Source organism: Dendrobates tinctorius, unplaced genomic scaffold (genome assembly GCF_039654945.1).
Source record: "Dendrobates tinctorius isolate UK_male_01 unplaced genomic scaffold, ASM3965494v1 ptg000059l, whole genome shotgun sequence".
NCBI classification, from domain to species: domain Eukaryota; kingdom Metazoa; phylum Chordata; class Amphibia; order Anura; family Dendrobatidae; genus Dendrobates; species Dendrobates tinctorius.
The window spans coordinates 16,000,011-16,014,369 of NW_027361727.1; the positions used below are offsets into that span (position 1 = coordinate 16,000,011).

Consider the following 14,359-nt stretch of genomic DNA (forward strand, 5'->3'; position numbering starts at 1 on the left):
ATACTTTTTTATACATGCCCTTTCATGTTAAGGATCTTTATAGCAAACCATATTCTATGACGTGTTGGATTGTGACCAACTTTTCTCATGTATGACCAGATTTACTGTATTTACTCTTTGAATACGAGATTCCTCACCAACTACTTTTTCTCAATATTACTTACAGTTTGTTTGGGTAGGGTATCTTGAAAACATCGTCCTAGAGGTTTGTAAGTGACAGGACGGGATGGTGCTGCCTTATTTCCTTCAGGATGATGGAGTAAATGTTGACCACCACCTCCTGCTGTTCCTTCAGCTCCAAGTCCTTCGATGCGATGAACTTGAATGGTTGCATTGGGAGGATGATGAACTCGGACATTTAATAGAGGTGGAAGCACTTGAACTTTGAAAAGAAAGAATAAAGAATGTATACTTCAGAATGAGGTGGAAAACATAGGAAAACAAGAAAGGATGGTGATACATGGACAAAGAACAATGAGCCAAAGAGGCCAAAATGTTCATCAACTTTCTGAAAATCTGTTTGATACATGAAAAATTCCAATACAGTAGGTTCCTTAAAGTTGTTGGCACAGCAAATACAAAGGTGACCTACTGCTAGGATATACCACCAGGGTCTACAGGGCCTAGCCAGTGGAGGTCTGACCATTGTGACTCCCGACACCACATGATTGAATGCAAGGGTAGGCAATGTGCCACTCAATCTTTTGTTATCAGAGGGTGGTTCTTGGCATTGATTAGGCAGAACCTTAAGCAGTTGCAAGGGTGTCTACAGCTCTGCTGGACCCAAGATGTCCATTGTGGAGACACGAGGGGTCGGCAGGCACCCCAGTCCATTAGCCGAAACCGCATGGACCAGGAATCGTCCCGCCAAATGCCGGCTCTTTAATGTGGGCATAATGCTACCCAAACAACACAGGGTGAGGGTAAAACTGGGTGGCAATGCTTTATTGAACCACAAAACAGGCAGATAATACGTAGAACAGTCACATCAAAATACCCTAAGATGGTGCACATTAGGGTCTCACCCTTCCACTGACTCGCGGGATACTAGCAGCTGATACTTCAGAGCTCCCAGTGTCGACTACCCCACCTGTGGCACACACACAGAGAGGAGGTAACCTCAAGCGTAGGAAGATGACAATCCATTCAGGTGCAATGCAAGTTGACTGGAAGGTCACAACCTGGCTTCATCTTCCATGGTCTACTACACCACCTGTGGCACACACACAGAGGAGGTAACAACAAGCTTAGAAAGATGACAGTCCATTGCGGTACAAGGCCACTTGAAGCGAGGGTCACAACCTGGCTTCTTCGAACATCCACATGGAGCCAGGCAACTGGTGGGTCCCAATCCTGGCTTTCTACAAATGTATCCATGGTTCAGCGATTTTTCATTGAAGCAGATCTGTATTCTTCCAAAGGGGGCCAAGGTCCCCTAGGCTGTTTCCTGTAGAATGATAGAGCCATGTCCCTTGTGATGGAGCCATATTGTATTGGCAGCAGTCCTGTATTGTCTCTTGGATATCTTCGCAGAATCTCTGGCTGTCTCTTTCTAGAGACATGTAACCTCTTTTTATACGTAACAAGTGTCCTTCATTCAGTATTGACATAAAAGGTAAGAATGGAGATGAGATCAAGTAGCATTGCTTGATTATTTAATCTATTTGCATAGCTTTTCCACCTCTATTTTCGAAGTCACCAAACTATCTAGCTTACACAGTGCATAATTAGCATATCAGCAAACATCAATAGTCATCAAGGATAAGAGTACAATATGTTATATAAAATGTCAATATTAAAAGCTTACACAAGCGAAAGTCTGTTTTCTTGACCTACACATAAATTCAAAAGTCAACATATAGATAACAGTCTATTCTTCCTGGTTTGCTAAAAAATAGTCGTCTGGTTAATTAAGATACAATAATGTGTCCACATCCATGTATGACATGAACAACTTGTGTGACTCTTAGCAATGAGCGCTGCAGCAGAAGTGAAAACTTGCTGCCACATTTCCCACATTTTACAGCTGTTCATTGGAGACATTTAAAGCACTCTTGATTTTTTTTTCTTATTTCACCCTTGGAGTGGTATCACTAATGTATGTTTCCTGCCTGTAGTAAAATACTTAGTGATCGCCATCTTCTGCTGTTCTCAGTGCTTCTCCAGTCCTCTTCTCCTAGATGTGACCTGCTGGATTGCTCCAGTCTGCTGGGCGGCTCTGGAGGTAATTTCTCAATGTAAATCTAACGCTCAGAATGAGACTTGCATTGAGAGCTTGTGACCAATACAAAACTAAATGGCGGAGCGGGACTGGAGCTGCGCCAAAAAGAGCACATGACAGCAGCTGGCAATAATTTTACCATGAGGGGAACAGACCTGGTGCTTTTTGGTATGACCAAAAGAATAGCATTTAAATGGTTATTCACAAAATCATACGTTATCCCTAGGATAGGGCATAACTTACTGATCGCTTGGGATCAGACCACTGGTGCATCCATAGATTCTGAGAACAAGGAGATGTAACCCAAAAACAGAGCTCTGGAATCCAGAAACCGTGCTCTGCAGAGACGCACTTTGAATGGATCGGAGATGCACAAGCTCCCTCTCCATTCTATTCATTGTCTATGGAACTGCCAAAAAAAGCCAACTACAGCTCAATTTTTTTTTCTGGCAGGTCCTTAGATAATAAATAAAGTGGAGGTCAAACATGCGTACCCTATTTTCATTCGAGATTGACCTCTGCAAAAACTTGTTCATGGGCTCCAAAGCTTTACTCTTGGGAATGCCGGAGGTCCCAGCAGTTGGACCCTCAGTGATCATTAAGTTGTTCCTTATCCTTTGGTTTTTGGATGACTTGCAATATTTCGAAACAACCATACAACATATATTTTGGATTTTGTAGATCATTTAAATCTTTTAAGGCTTCTAAAAAATATACCTTCAGCAGAGCTGTGTCCAGGCCCCAGTGGCACTGTAAGAGCAGATTGGCTAATTTTCATCCCTTTGCCTTCAGGGTCATCTTCTCCTGTAATGACTTGCACAGCATAGACTGCATGTTTCCCCGAGGATGCCTCCATTCCTTCTCCTTCACCCGTCTCACTCGGACTTCGCCCCACACCTCCTCCAACAGCAGGGAACTGACAAAATCTCCCTGTGAATTCTGGAGGGCACAGACAGTGATTGTTGGAGGAGCACTGGCCACCGTTCATGCATGGTATGGGGCAAACCACTGAGGAGAAGAGAAAAGATAACATATAAAACTCCGTAAAAACAACACAAATACGGTGCATCCTAGTATAAAGCTTAATGAGTCCTAAATGAAGTCAGGATTTTTCGTGGTAACATTTAGTTCACCATATGATATACGTACATTTTTTTCTACAGTCTTTTGGGTTTTGTTTTTTACAACATTCAATGTGGTAAAAATGACGTGAACTTTATTCTATGGATCAGTACAATTTCTGCAATACCAAATCTATATAGTTTTTTTATTTGGCATACATGTAACCTTTTTAACACTTTTGATTTCATTTTTTGGCAGAAGAGGTAAATCACTTTTTGTTACTTTTGACTTTTACATGCACGACGATACCAAGAACATTTATTTTTCATTGTTTTGAATGTTTTATATGACAAATGGAAAAAGGGGGGGGCTATTTAGATTTTTGTGGTTTGTTTGTTTTTGTTTATATTTAACCTTTTTTTCCTTGTTAAGCCTGGCCTTGGTTGCGCCAGGGTGTCAAACCATTGGTATCCCACAATCAAGTCGTACATGGTCGATGAGGTTATAGAATGGTAGCCTCTTCCATGCCTAAAGCCCCCGTCACACACAGCGATCTCGCTAGCAAGTTTTGTGACGCAACAGCGATCTCACCAGCGAGATTGTTGTGTGTGACACTTTTGAGCGACCGGCCCCCCTGCCGGTTATTGCTGATCGTCCTGGAATGGCCAGGACATTTTTTTGATCGCTGGTCTCCCACTGGCCAGCACGCATCGCTACGTGTGACAGGCGGGAGACCAGCGATCAGGAGCTGGTAACTAAGGTAAACAGAAGGTTTCTAAGCAGCGCGCAGCGCTTAGAAAGCCGATGTGTACCTTAGTTACCAGTGCGCTGGTGCAGGGAGCTAGTAACCAAGGTACTCATCGGGTTTCTAAGTGCTGCGCGTACCTTGGTGTGTCGCTGGTGCTGATAGCTGGTGAAGCTGCCTGTTTGGCAGCTCACCAGCGATCATGTAGCGACACACCAGCGATCCTGACAAGGTCATATCGTTGTCAGGATCACTGGTGCGTCGCTATGTGTGACGGGGCCCTAACCGTTTGGCTGCAGCAGCATCCAGGGAGTTACGGTAAGCTGTTAACTGTAGCATCTAAGGGGTTAAATTGTCGTAATCTAATATTAAAGGGTGAATTTATTTATTTTTATCTTCTTTAAAATAAAAAAGTATTTAAAGCTGCCGCATGTATAAATCAGACCGGGATGTAGAAAGATAGAAATAATAGAAAGAATACTTCATCACTCATCAGCATTAGCGCCAAATAAATATAATTAAAATCAATCAGTAAATAAATACACATGGTACAGATATCTGAGGTTCAAATTATAAATTTTCAAAAACGCATAATTTTTGTTGAAGAAAAAAAGTAATACTCTTAAATTTAGAAACAATTTTAATGACTAAATAAGTCGAGTAAATGAGATTAATGGAGTTTGTCATTTGGGAAACCGATCATGAAAAAGAAATGTCAAATTCCAACTATTATTACACCTTGATAAAGGTAGATGGAAATATTTTATGGCGAACATACATGGTTACATAGATTTAAACAATACATCCAATCATGCACTTTTCATTAAATAAGAATCTAGCCCTAAGTATCTACAATTACTGTCTCTTAAAGTAGAGGATTCCACATTCTGAAAGCTCTAACTGTAAAGAATCCATTCTTATATTGATGTCCAAATTTTTTTTTCCTTGTATATTCAATTTAAGGCCATTATAACAATATACAATGCTGGAATTGTCTAAGATAATAACTAGAATCTCTGAAATGTAATAAGGTATCCTGCTATGATCTCTTTAAACTGGACCTGTGAAAAACAAGTCAAAAGTGGCCAATTTTTGCTCTATTATTCCCACTGTTCTCTTAAATAATCCTATCTCTTTTTTTAATTCCGCCATATGGTTCCAGAAATATGGGCCTTTATATTTACTGCTAATATTTACTGTCTTTTTAAAGGGGACATGGCTCACAGGATCCTCTGGGGCGTGTCTTTAGCTTAATCTGCATTATTATCCTGTGAGCACCACCCTTTTGGTAAAGACCATAAAAATTAGCACTAAATAAAAAAGGGCCCTATTTCTGGAACCATATGGGGGATTTAAAAAAACAAACAAACAGCAAAAGCAGCATATTCAGGGGAGCAGCAGGAATAAAATAAGAGCAAAAACTAGACATTCTTGATGAGGAGACAGGTTCCCGCTAAGGCCTGGTTGATGCTTTTCCCTTATGTTTTCTATTCTCTTCTTTGGGGGATCGCTGGAATAACTGTATGTCAGTTAATGTTATGAATGTACTATTGGGAGCTTTACGGAGAGGGTGAATAATAGAAATAATTAAGTGTCTGAGACTGTGGAAGTCATAAAAATCTAAACCTTAATCGACAAAGCAAATGTAGGTTCTGATTAACCCTGTTTGCTCTACAAAATGACTGTAATCAACTACTATAAAAACTGCGACACAGGAAAGAAGAGAAGTTGTTGGCCTTCTAATCACACGACAGGGACGACTGAAGTATGTACTGGAGATTTCAGAAATGCATTTCCTTTTTGTAGCCCAGGTATATGTTTATGCCTTTTTACAGTTCTCTATCATTATCATCACCGACATGGAAATTCCTATTGGATTGTGTCATGGTGCCAACCCTGCTGGAGGACAGCCAATTCTAATCAGTGGGCTGCAGTGAAAACCATTATTTCCGTATTGTGTGCTATGTCTGTACAATTCTTTTTTTTACAGTATAACTGCTCAACGTTGAGACCTTCTTCGTATCTTCGCATACACACGGTAAAATGCATAAAAGTAAAGTTTCTTGTCTCCTTGCCACCATAAAGCAAAGAATCTACTATGGGTTAAACTGCTATCTGTATGCCCTCAATAGACAGGACGGGAACAAATACTCACCCACTCTAAATCCAGACCCGGTGAGGGTGTCCGTGGAGCCTCCATTCTCAGCTATCAGCGTCATGTTGCTCCCTGGTTTGCAGACATCGTGACAATAGCCTTTATGACATGTCCTTTTACAGACCACGGGGGCAAATACCACCTTGAAGCGCTCTCGCGAAGCAGTCGAAGAAAAGTAGCAGAAAAATGTTCCCAACCAGAGGATAAGAATAGAAAAAGAAGGGCAGGAACGTGTAGGAGCCATGCTCAATTCCCCCCACCCAAAATACTTTTCCCTGTTCGTTGTTTGATTGTCTACGTGTATCTAGTCTTGTTTATTCGATACCTCGATGTCACCAGTTGTCATTGCCTGTTATCTCTCATGATGACCTTAGCTTTCATGTCGAAGAATTAACTTGACCTGACCTCGAAAAGCACATAAGAGTCCTATGTGTCCTTGTGCATAGTGAAGAATCCTCTACTGAATCACCTAATTAGCTGCGTATACCTTCTGGACAGATGCTCAAAGTCTCTTCACCTACATATCTCTCTCTGCTGTCACTATATTGTCCCATATAACAAATATGGAGTTAAGGTAAATACCTGCTTCTAAGATCTAACGTAGCCTTCTACACTTAGAATATTACCTACCAGTAAAATAGACTGGCTCAGAGAAAAAAAGAAAAAGGGAGACTGGAATGTGAAAAATGATGATGAAGGAATGAGAAGCGGAGATATGAAAAATAAAAAAAAGCCAACTAGAGGGAGGAAAGAAACAAAGGGAAAGTTTTCACGGAGAGATGCAGACATACACATAGACAGTGACAGTCACTGAAGCCGGAGGATCTGGTAGAAAGGTTTTCCGGATGAGAGCAATGTCTTGAGAGCAGCCAGGGAAGAAATAGAGAGTGAGAAAACAGGAAGACGGAGGAGGGGGAAAAAGGGAGTAAGAGAGGCAGGCAAGGGAGGAGGGACAGGCACTGAAGGTGGGAGTAGTCTGGAAAAGAGGGAGAACAAAAAAAAAGTTACTTAGAGCTAAAAGTTGAGCGTAAAAGTTCAAAGACACAAAGAGAATAACCTAAGTGTGAACCTGGTGGCACAATGATAACATCTAACTATTGAGCACAGCTATAGGTGTATAAAGAGACAGGTAAAGCAATTAGAGCACGTATTTATGGGACATCAGGGATTGTGAATGAAAAATGTGCCAAACTTTTGTCTCCTACAGAGGGATTTGGGAGTTCAGTGTATCAAATTTCAGCAACTTTTTACGTATAATAAATGTTTATTCATTATTTAACACCATATAAAATCATATAAAGAATGTTTATAAGATTCTTCGAAAAATGTTTTCATCCCTTATATTATTAAAAGGAATCTGTTATAATGAATCCCCCTCTGCCGTAATGTTTGGATAGCTGAAAACGCACAAATTCTGTTACGTGTTTCTTAAAGAAGTTCTTTTCTTATTTACATGAGTAAACAAAATTGCAAAGTGTTTGTAAAATAAGCAAATTTGCTATTTAAATCTTCTCAAAAATCCTCTTAATTTTCTAGGACAAAGAGATTTTTAATGCCTTAGTGGATTGCTCATCACCGAGGTTATCGACCACCTCTGAGGTGGCTGGTTTCCAAGGCTAGGAGTGTGCGCTTGCAAGCTGTTTTCTATACAGCTTGCAAGTGCTGCTCTGAATCTACTGTAGTTGTACCACTGGGTCTGTTCAGCCTCAGCGGCTCTGCACTCCTGTAATGCTGCAGTTTGAGTCAGTGGCTCAGCCATGCCACTAGCCTGAAATGTCTATCATCAGGAGCATACTGCCTCCAGCAAGCTGAAAGCTGGGAGGCACTGGAGCGGTGCACTGCTGAAGATAAGAACTTCAGAAAACACCTTGAATAAACTTTTTATTCCCTTGAAAAAACTTTGTGCGTTAGGCCTGTTTCACACATCCGTCTGCAACCATCAGTCAAAATCCGCCGTTTTGCAAAAAAAAGGATCCGCCATTTTGCTTGGCGGATCCGTTTTTTTCCATTGAGTTGCATTACCGGCGGATCTTGATGGATGGCCATCCGTTGGATCCGTTTTTTGCGGATCCGCCAAAATTTTGGCGTCTGCCGACATGCCTGGACGGACAATGCAATGTTTTTTCGGCCAGCCGGATCAACATTTTACATTGTGCATGTCCGGAGGACTGGCCTCGGCCGCAAATTTAACCCTAAACTGTTCTGGCGGCTGAAAATTCTCTCTTTCTCTTTCTTTCTCTTTCTCTCTCTTTCTCTCTCTCTTTCTCTCTCTCCCCAGACAGCGGTTCCTTTAAATTTCTTCCTTCGCCGGATCCGTCAAAAAAACGGTCCGGTGGCACACGATCTCCATACCAGGGCGGATCCGTTTTCCGCCATTTTGGCGGATTACAACTGACAGAAAAACCTGATGTGTGAAACAGGCCTTACACACTAATTCTATGTAATCTCAGCCCATTATTTTATGCCCTACCAATGAAAATTCATAGAATCCAAGATCTCTTGTCCTACATGCTGATTAGCCGGCAGTGGCATTACGAGGCTTCTTCTAAAACTTGCACAGCATTGCTGTAGGATTCCTGCTCCAATACTATGACTTCACTGATTTCTTGGTGTGTTCACAAGTCCGATCCTTCTTTTTTTATCTTTCTTTCTGCTCAAGGGACTTTTGTCTCTCTTTAGCTGTATGTGTGGCATCCTTCAGGAACTGATAGCTCTGAGTAGAAAAGCCTGATGCAAAGACAGAAGGAGTCTGGCTTAGCTTTTAAAATGAGCCAGTTAGACAGCCCCCTCCATACACATTACTACTGACCCAGGTAAGGTGTTTAGCTTCCTTTTTGTAACACAAACATTAGTACAATAGGACCTGTGGAGAAAACTGGACACCAGGACTGAAGTCGTAGCAAAAGTATATTATTATTATTATTATTATTATTTATATAGCACCATTGATTCAATGGTGCTGTACATGAGAAGGGGTTACATACAAATTACAGATATCCCTTACAGTAAACAAACTAACAATGACAGACTGATACAGAGGGGAGAGGACCCTGCCCTTTCGGGCTTACATGCTACAGGATGGTGGGGAAGGAGACAGTAGGTTGGTGGGTTGCAGCAGTTCCAGTGTTGGTTGAGGTGATATCCCGCTGGTGGTGAGAGAGAAGGAGGTAGCGGGGTCATTGCAGGCTGTAGGCTTTCTTGAAGAGGTGGGTTTTCAGGTTCCGTCTGAAGGATCCAAATGTGGTTGATAGTCGGACTTGTTGGGGCAAAGAATTCCAGAGAATAGGGGCTATTCGGGAGAAGTCTTGGAGGCGGTTGGGTGAGGAGCGAATAAGTGTGGAGGAGCGAAGGAGGTCTTGGGAGGATCGGAGATTACGTGAGGGAAGGTATCGGGAGATTAGTTCAGAGACATGGGGGAGACAGGTTATAGATGGCCTTGTAGATCAGTATTAGTAATTTGAACTGGATACGCTGAGGGAATGAGAGCCAGTGAAGAGATTTGCAGAGGGGAGGAGTAACGAGGAGAGAGATGAATTAGTCGGGCGGCAGAGTTAAGGATGGACTGGAGAGGTGCGAGGGTGTTAGCAGGGAGACCACAGAAAAGGATGTTGCAGTAGTCGAGGCGGGAGATGATGAGGGCATGCACAAGCATTTTAGTAGATTGAGGGTTGAGGAAAGGACGGATTCTGGAAATATTTTTGAGCTGGAGGCGACAGGAGGTAGAAAGAGCTTGGATGTGCGTTTGAAGGACAGAGCAGGGTCAAAGGTTACTCCGAGGCAGCGGACTTCTGGTACTGGGGAAAGTGTGATGTCATTAATTGTTATAGCTAGGTCGGGTAAGGAAGATCTGTGAGATGGAGGAAAGATGATGAGTTCAGATTTGTCTACATTGAGTTTGAGGAAGCGAGAGGAGAAGAAGGAGGATATGGCTGATAGACACTCTGGGATTCTGGAGAGCAGAGAGGTGGCGTCTGGGCCAGAGAGTTAGATCTGAGTGTCATCAGCATAAAGGTGGTAGTGGAATCCGTGGGACTTTATGAGTTGCCCCAGACTAAGTGTATAGATTGAGAAGAGTAGGGGTCCTAAAACAGAGCCTTGGGGGACTCCAACAGAGAGAGGGTGGGATGAGGAGGTGGTGTGGGAGTGAATGTGCGGTTGGAAATGTATGAGGAGATCCACATGCAAGCACATGCACTCCACAGTACTTTCCTCTGCCCTCAGCAGGGCAGATAGAAGTACATCTGCCCAGGAGTGTAAGGAGGTGGCGGGGACACTCGTGTGCCTTCTCTCTCCTGGACACTGTTCGCACAGTTACATGCAGCACCTCATTGTTAATGTGTGGTTTCCTAATGCTATTGTCATGTACTGTAATGTGATGTATTGTGCTTTAGCTTAGGGATAGGTTAGGACATTGCATAGGTCCATAGGGGATTAGAGTACAAGGGGGGCATCATAGAGATAGGATAACAAAGTTAAAATGTAAATAATTACAGACCATGGGGATAAAGCTGCAGACGGCAGTAAGGGGCCCCAGGCTGGAGAGTAGCACAGATGAGCACTAGCTCAGCAGGACCATCCCCAGGAAGGATCTGGGGTCTAAGACCAGCGCAGGAGTAGCTGAAATGGTGTTTCTGGCACCTTTCCCCAAAGGAACCGGACGAGGGGCTGACAGGGAGCTGGTGACATGGAAGGTACAGGTGGGACTCGGATTGTCAAAAGAGGCTGCCCGGATGGCAGGTAAAAGGAAGGCATGGACTGGATACGGATTATCCAAAGAGATGGCAGGGACAAGAGAGAAAGATTACAGTAAGAATGGAGTCTGCCCGGAAGGCAGGGAAAGTGCAGGATATTCGGCTCTGAGTGAATTGTGCAGTCAAAGTGATGAGTGCTCATGTTAGAAGAAAAGTTGAACTGTTAGCAACTGAAGTGAGTACTCTGCTGCACACATCACACATACAGCAGAAAGGACTTGTTTTATCTGTGAGGCGTCAGGGTGTGGGAACAGTAAAGCCAGTTGCCATGACTACCACCCTGGCCGCCTTACAGGAGCACTATGGCGGACACTGTATGGATGACAGAACGCGTCATCCACACAAAGTAGAAGAATACAAAGAGAAAAAAGGAGGGCACCACCTAAGAGATAATGAACTCTAAATAATTAATCGGATCACATGCAGCATGTTAATTGCACTGCATGGGCAAAAACAAAGGGAGTGGGACATGCTGAAAGATAGGGATCACCAAAAATGAAAGTAAAAAACAATACTTTATTTAGTAATACAACCATGCAAACAAAGACAATATTAAAAACATGTAAAAACCAAAAACATGGTGAATACACGTCATGCCCATAATACGGCAATGACACTCCTCCAAAAAGACTGTTCCAAAGTTTGCGGGGCCCCAGAAATGACTTTGAGCAGACTGAGCAATATTAAAGGGTTTATTGGCATATAAATATGTTCATGCCAAGCCGGGGAGTGACAAGGAGTGCAGAAAAGGCTGACAACGGCCGTTTCGCGCTACTCGAGCGCTTCAACGGGTCATGTTGTGGAAGGAAGTGACGGATTCAAATAAAGAACACGTCTCACAACACCTCCTCCTTCCACAGCTGTTATCTAAGTGACAATGTGAATTAAACAAAAACATATAGAGATACATAACAACGAACAACAAATATTGATACTAATACAAATCTTGGCTAAGCAAAATTCAATTACAGAAAGGAACAAAAAAGAACAAATCCAAAGTAAAATTATCTTACTCCAGGTAAGCATAAAAATGCCTCACATAAGTGAGACTAATTCCACTCTCCAGACCACAATGCTTATAATCCGAATATTTAAATTATTTTAAATAGAGTCATAAAAGTGGGTATAAAATCAACTAATCAATATTGCTCTGTCTAACAAGACACATATATATTTATCCATATACAGGAAAACAAATTAAACAATGGCATTTTAAAGAACCAGAATATGCAAGAAAAAATAGCACATTAATAATCTTCATACATATTATTAAACAGCTTGTAAGATCACAAAACACAGAGGCCTATATCCAGGTACCTACCATGAAAATGTGCACGCAAAGATATGTATGTAAAAAACCTACCCAGAATGTTGGGAAATATCCTGGCCGAAATACTACATCACAATTCAAAAATGTGGGAATAGAAAAGGAATCTTTTATATACTTTCCGTCAGAGGCGTAGCTAGGGTTTCGGTTCAGGGGGGGCGAAACTTCTGAGTGGGCCCCTAACTAGGTAACTTTGATTACATCTCAGTGACGCACCCTAATAGTGGATGTAGGAGATGACTGTGATGTTACTGAAAATAATCCCTATATAAAGACCAACATGGATATTACCGCAATATGGTTAATGTTAAATACCCTTACTACAAAACGTGTGATTACTGCACAGTTTTAGTTGGTGTCTTACCGCTGACGTTCTTTCTGATGGAATCGGTCACTTTTCATGTCTTTTCCATCTGGCCCAGACCGACATGACAACTCCAGCCACGGCTCTGTTCACCTCATCCAGCACCATGATAACCAGCACAGCAGAGCCCTGTGCGGAATCCCCGGATACATTAGACATGTATTTTAATTGTCTATTATATCAATTGGATTTTCAGGCTGGACAGCCAGACATTTTTTTTTATATAGCCCTTCTACTTTCCCTGGCTTTAAATAAAAAGAAATATGTCATCAGGTTTTTCCCATATAAAGTACAACCACCACCATTAGGGCCTCTTTTACAGCAAACTAGAATGCTGCAAAACTCAATCCCCTCCTCAGATCCCAAAAAAGACCTTTTATTATACCCTCTAAAGGGGCGGTCTAGTCTCATGGTTAACTCTGGTCTTGATTCGGCGCCGCCTCTCTTCTTGCGATCGTTGTCCCCCTTCCCTGCTTCATGTCTCGTCCTACAGTGGCTTGAGAAAGTTTTCTCCCCCTTGGCTTTTTACCTGTTCTGTTATATTACAACCTGTGTTTAAATATTTTTGTAATCTGATTTGTGTGTGATGCATCAGCACTAAATAGTCTAAATTGGTGAAATGAGAAAAATATAGAAGAAAGTTTAATTTACGGGATAAAAATTGTCAAATGTTATTACACCTTTTGCTATGAAGCCCCTAAAAATTTCTGGTACAAGCAATTACCTTCATAGGTCACATGCTTAGTGACATGACGTTCCCCTGTGTGCAATCTAAGTGTCACATGTCTTTCAGTATATACACTTTTCCTTTCCTGAAAGGCTACAGAGTCTGCAACACCATTAAGCAAGAGCACAATTAGTCAAACACCATGAAGACCAATGAGATCTCCAAACGAGTCAATGACAAAGTTGTTGAGAAGTACAAGTCAGGGTTGGGCTATAAAATGTATTCCAATCTCTGATGATCCTATGCAGCACCATAAAACCCATTATCATCAAATGGAAATAGTACCCAACAAACCTGCCAAGAGAGGGCACCAAAACTCTCAGCCCGGGAAAGGAGGTGGCCTTTATGGAAGAGTGAGCAGAAAAAAAGTCTTTGCTTACACACAAAAATTGCAAGGTTCATTTTGAGTTTGCGAAAAAACGTGTGGGAGACTCCCCAAATGTATGGAGGAAGGTGCCGTGGTCGGATGAGACCAAAATTGAACTTTTTGGCCACCAAGGTTTTCACTATATCTGGCGTCAAACCAACACAGCTCATCAACCCAAGAACACCATCCCCACAGTGAAACCTGGTGGTGACAGCATCATGCTGTGGGGATGTTTTTCAGCAGCAGGGACAGGGAAAATGGTCTGAGTCGAGGGTAAGATGGATCGTTCAAAATATAGGGATATTTTTGAGCAAAACCTGTTTGTCAGTGATTTGAGACTGGGGCTGAGGTTCACCTTCCAACACGACAATGACCCAAAGCATACTGCTAAAGCAACACTTGAGTGGTTTAAGGGGAAAGGTGTAAATGTTTTGGCGTGGCCTAGTTAAAGCCCAGACTTTAATCCAATTGAGCAATTGTAGTCAGACTTGAAGATGGCTGTTCACCAGAGGAAACCATCTAACTTGAAGGAGATGGAGCAGTTTTGCCTTGAGGAATGGTCAAAAATCCCAGTGGCAAGATGTGGAAAGCTCATAGAGACTTATCTAAAGCAACTTGTGTCATGGTCCAGTCCGGAGTT

General features: G+C 42.2%; 1 protein-coding gene and 1 long non-coding RNA gene across 4 annotated transcripts in view; one reads left to right on the forward strand and one right to left on the reverse strand.

The window, feature by feature from the left end:
- Positions 1-7,417, reverse strand: part of LTBP3 (latent transforming growth factor beta binding protein 3) — a 103,770-nt gene extending 96,353 nt beyond the window's left edge. For both annotated transcript variants that reach the window (XM_073578455.1, XM_073578454.1), the window contains exons 1-3: positions 6,184-7,417; positions 2,939-3,229; positions 165-382 (exon numbers count right to left, since the gene is read on the reverse strand). In XM_073578455.1, the coding sequence (XP_073434556.1) occupies positions 165-382; positions 2,939-3,229; positions 6,184-6,427 (753 nt within the window). In that variant the 5' untranslated portion in view covers positions 6,428-7,417. The remainder of the gene's footprint in view (positions 1-164; positions 383-2,938; positions 3,230-6,183) is intronic.
- Positions 1-14,359, forward strand: part of LOC141092369 (uncharacterized) — a 198,384-nt gene that overhangs the window by 120,062 nt on the left and 63,963 nt on the right. Inside the window, exon 5 of one of the 2 annotated variants that reach the window (XR_012232776.1) lies at positions 3,014-4,054. The exons of the other annotated variant lie outside the window; for it this stretch is intronic. This is a non-coding gene — a long non-coding RNA (uncharacterized lncRNA). Of the gene's footprint in view, positions 1-3,013; positions 4,055-14,359 lie in introns of those variants that run through there. 2 annotated transcript variants of the gene reach the window in all.